This window comes from Tupaia chinensis, unplaced genomic scaffold (assembly GCF_000334495.1).
Source record: "Tupaia chinensis unplaced genomic scaffold, TupChi_1.0 Scaffold000228_1, whole genome shotgun sequence".
NCBI classification, from domain to species: domain Eukaryota; kingdom Metazoa; phylum Chordata; class Mammalia; order Scandentia; family Tupaiidae; genus Tupaia; species Tupaia belangeri.
The window spans coordinates 3,250,345-3,255,191 of NW_006159703.1; the positions used below are offsets into that span (position 1 = coordinate 3,250,345).

The 4,847-nt window shown below is 44.9% G+C and overlaps 1 protein-coding gene across 2 annotated transcripts in view; it reads right to left on the reverse strand.

Moving 5' to 3' along the window:
* Positions 1 to 4,847, reverse strand: part of DPYSL3 (dihydropyrimidinase like 3) — a 131,414-nt gene that overhangs the window by 26,538 nt on the left and 100,029 nt on the right. For both annotated transcript variants that reach the window (XM_006148051.3, XM_006148052.3), the window contains exons 4-6: positions 3,618 to 3,782; positions 1,457 to 1,518; positions 481 to 561 (exon numbers count right to left, since the gene is read on the reverse strand). In XM_006148051.3, coding sequence (XP_006148113.1) covers positions 481 to 561; positions 1,457 to 1,518; positions 3,618 to 3,782 — 308 coding nt within the window. The remainder of the gene's footprint in view (positions 1 to 480; positions 562 to 1,456; positions 1,519 to 3,617; positions 3,783 to 4,847) is intronic.

Genomic DNA, 4,847 nt, shown 5'->3' on the forward strand with positions numbered 1-4,847 from the left:
CTCGAATTTCTCAATTTGTTTTCTAGGAAACCGGTGGGATGTCTGATCCCCACAGACCTGAATTCTTTATTATCTAAGGCTGTGAGCTCTGCAGATCTGGATTGGATTTCTGGCTTCTGAGAAATGCTGCCATTTTCTTTAGAGTTTTCTTTAGGACAGAGAAGTTACACAGCTTTAACTCCTTTTCAGAAGAGAACCAGCAATGTTCTCTCACTAAATGGCCCAGTTTGAAAACTCCCTCTTCCAGGATGCCTTTTCTGGTTCTCTAGAACAGCCAGCCTCTTCTTGTTTCACAGCATCTCCTAGCTTTTCCTTGCTTGTCTGCATTCCTCTCTTTTTCCTTTGCAGCAGCTCCATCTTTAGCAGAGTACATAGAGAGAGTACATAGCAGAGCTCGAGCAGCACTGAAGAAATGAGTAACACACGGGATGCATTCCTGAGCCCATGACAAAAGTGCACCCCAGGGACCCGTGGCATTACCTGGGCAATGATATCCCCATTCTCAGCATGGACTTGAGCAATGGCTCCCAGCTCTCCCAGGCAGGTGAAGATCTCGTAGAGCTGAAACAGAAATGTATCTTCGTCACCTTCACAAGCCAGTCTTAGAAACCTCATGTAAAGTTCAATGACTAGAGCCAGAACTAAAACAAATGGAATAAATTATAGGAAATATGTAATGAGGACAGAAATACAGACTAATATGTGAGTGAACAAAGAGAGCTAGTGTAAAGAAATTCTAGGAAACTGTCTATGCAAAGAACCCGTCATGGCTCGAGGCAGATAGGGCAAACTTGTAACAGAGGGCTACCAACCCCTCTGTCTCTGGCACACATTTCGAATGGAATGACTTCCCATTGAGCTGAGAAAGAGCTTCATGATCCTTCTCAGCAAAGGTTCCAGAAAGTCAGGGGTTAACACCAAAGTTGAAGCCCCTCTCTCTTAACTTCTCAAGGTAGACCTACCTTCACTTCCTAACTAGGAGGTGTGGAAGTTAATGTCTTGTATTTCCTCTGAAAACTTGATGCTAATCTAAAACACACGTGCTGTGTTTTTCCTAGGAAGGTTGAGAGTGAGAAACAAGCTGATACCATTACTCTAAACACAAGAAGCCATTCCTAGCCCTGCCCACTGAAGAATCTCACTCTTTCACAGAGCTTAGGAGGAGTCTGGAGCTTGTTCACTAGATGGAGATTTAAGAATGCCCTTCCTCCAGTGCTTTGAGAAGGCTATAGTCAGTGGAAAGTCGAGCTCCCTGTCTGCACTTGCAATGGGCTTCCTGCCTATTACCTTATTTAAATGCAGCACAGAGTGCTAAGGCTTCAGAAAACACTCTGGCCCAGCCATCTCCCATAGTGACCATGGTCCCATGGTGAATCAGATGGCAAGGGCCAAAGTCACCAGCAATACTAGGAAACCCATTGAGATACCCCACACCACACAGCAAATGGGTGGTTACCTCTGTGTTGGACACTTGATACAAATCCTTGTAGGCCATGTAAACCATGAAGGAGTTAACCCCTGCAGGAGAGAAAGAAGAGGAAAGAAAGATCATGTTATCCCAACATGTCCCACCCTTTGCTCCCACCTCTCTCTCTGCCCATGGGACCCAAATGCATTACTCAGGCTCCTGTCCAAAGGAAAGTAGATACTTTGCATTCTCCAGGAGCATTTTTCTATTCCCATCTCCATCTTAAAAAAAAAAAAATCAATAATTCCTACATCATAGCAGAATGGTCTCCTCTGTATCTCTTTTTCATCACCCCTTCTGGCATTCCCATGTCCTGGAGGTCAGAAAGCGCTGATATTGCTTGAGGTAGTAAATATCATTAAAAATCACTGAAAGTACACTAATTGTGTGCCAATACCAGGGGTTTGTACCACCTGGAATCCACCACGTACTGGTGCAATGCGCTTGCAATACTTAACCTCTCTGGGCCTGGTTTCCACACGTGTACAACGGGAAGATAATACTACATAACGTAGATGTGAAAGGTCAAGTACACAGCACATGCAGAAATCTTAGCTTCAGGCCTGCCACATAGTTGGTCTCCATCAGTGGATCCCCGGGAGTGGATTTTCCAGTATTTGATGAATGCCTGCTCAATCCTAGGCCTATGCAGGGTGTTGGCTTTGAGAGGAGATCTGACATACCAGACCCTGTCCTCCTAGAACTAATAGAGTCAATAGGCAGGCAACAAGATTCCCTTGTGCTTAAATATCTAAGTGGAAGGGTTATGAGGAAACAGTGATTTAATTTCCACCTCAAATAAACTATTAATATAGCGCTTTACAGAAATAGGTGGGACTGGGGAGCACAGAATCATTTTGGGGAAAGGACAATAATTTTGGTCTCCAACCATTAGGGCCATCTCAGCCCACAATGTTCCAGGCCAAAAGTGGGTTGTAATTTGAGAACTTTCTCTACCCAGAGTGGTTCAGCTCTGGGCAGTTTTTTCCCCAACACTATCCTTCCCAGAAGCCTCTGCATCATCTAGGGAATGACCCAGGCTTTTTGGTAGGAAAGTGGGTGTTAAAGCCATTCAATTTTCTGCCCTAGTTAAGAAGTTCAGGGTAAAAGGAGACACAGAAAGGAAGGGGCTCATTTTATACTCTGTCACTGAGGTTGGGCAGGGCTTGTGGGGTAGAGAGGGATAGAAAGAGACATGGCTTCTCTGGGGGTCATCCCTTCCTCCCCAACCAAAGCACATTTTTTTCCCAACTGGATTCTTAGCATTTGTGTCTGGACTGAACACTCATTTGATAACAGTGGGGCATCATCATCATGGGGCATTCTATTGCTCTTTATGGGCCTGCTTTCTTTGACTTGAATGCCTAGCATTGGGTTGTCAGGAAAGTCACGACACATGTTTTGCATAGAAAAGCATAGAAAAATAACTCATGATGGTCCCAACAATATGATCAAAGCCCTTATTTATACTTCCCTAAGTTTCCTAGGCTACCGCACAAAGCCGAGTATATTGCATGTATACGTGCCCATACAGAGGAGCTGCGTGTGAAACATCTGGTGATCAAAATGCAGAAAACAGCAGAGGACAGAAGAATCTAAGATGATAATGAAAACCTAAATTGTGTACTCACTGAGACACACACACATACACACACACACACACAAACGTTTTCACACCCTAAGCTCCTGGCCTAGAAGCCTGAGTACCATCACATCTTTGCTCCCAGAAATGTCTTAGCCTTTTCTGAGAAAGCCACTGTTACACAATAGTAATGGTTTTCTCTCTGAAATAAAAATGATAGCAGTTATAAAATCCATATTTTACTGTCCACACGACCTTATGTAAGATAAGTTAAGCTCTCCTAACCTCGGTTTCTTCCTCTGAAAACTGACAGTACTACCTGGAGGTGAAGAGCATGGATTTTGGATCGATCTAATGCTTACTAACTCTGTGATCTTGGGCTACTCATTCTGAGCCTTGGGTTTCCCATCCAGAAGGTGGGAATAACAACTCCCACCTCGTGGGAATCCTGTAAAGAATAAGACTCCATAAATGAAGTGCCTGGAACATAGTGACTCAAATGAGCAGATGGTTTGGGAAGGCTAGACAAGGAGAAGCCAATGGAGGGAGGAGGAGTTTGGGCCTCACCTTTGTCCTTGATGAGGCTCTGCACTTCCTGCTTGACGCTGTCGCTCCAGTGGGTGATGTCCACATGCAAGGCATAGTCACAGCAGCTCTTCCCGTCGGCCCACTCTCGCCACTTCTCATAGGCCTCAGTCAGGCTGGACTCAGGCTCAGGCACCACGTGGTCAACTGAACGACAGAGGTCCCAAGAGGGTGACTCACTGACATGACCTCTGCACCTCTCTGCCCAGATCTGCCCCTGCTAGCTTAGTTAGCTATGGCCCCATAAGTTCTATTTCCTGAGCACTGAACTAACCTTAGAAAGTATTCCCTGGTAGTTTTAAGGATGAATATTTAAATATAATTTAGCTGTGCGATTTTGAGCAAATTAGTAACTTCTCCGAACCTATTTTATCCTTAAAATGGGTACTAGGTGGAATGGGAGGCAGGGTGCCTTTCTTCTGAGTTCGTTGTAAGAATAAATGGGAAAAATGCATGAAAAGGGCTTTACTTGCTGCCTGGCACACAGTAAGGGCTCAATAAATGCTCATGAATGTGAGCCATCCATGAGCGCCTACTCTGCATCATTATTCCTAGTGCTATGGGGAGTGCTTGCTAGAGATAAAACTCAGACTCTTTTCCAAGAGTAGATGGAGAGAGGGGGTTTAAAGCTGTTTCAGAGCACAAAAGAAAGAGACCCACAGATTACTGCCATAAGGAAAAAGATGGTGTCACTTAAGTGAACCTGACACTAGGCCCACACATTTTATTTCCATGTAAAATTTGTATTAAGAATATGGTTTCTGGGGCCAGCCAAAGATGTGGTAGTTAAAGCCGCAGGAATCACATGGGCTGACTACATGGTTCAAGTCCTGCACCTGATGTGTTAGAAAATATGCCAGTCATGCATGCCCAAAATCCTGAGAGGAGAATTAAGGAGAAGAGACTGTGACATGACCCAATACCTCTCCGAGGTGGGAGAGTGATTTCTCACTTTTTTTTTTTTCTTTTTTTTCTTTTTTTATTTTTTTGGAGAGGTTTTTGCTATAGGACACGTGCGCTCGCCAGAAAGACAGAGAGAGACAGAGAGATAGAAAGCGAGAAATCACCCCCCAGGGAAGATGGCCACACTGCGATCCCTTCTCCTCTATTCTCTTCTCGGGATCTTGGGCACACACGCACACGCACCCGGTGTGAGTTTAAGCCACTGGGTCCAGGACGCGAACCACGGTCGACTACGTGGGAGTCCAGCGA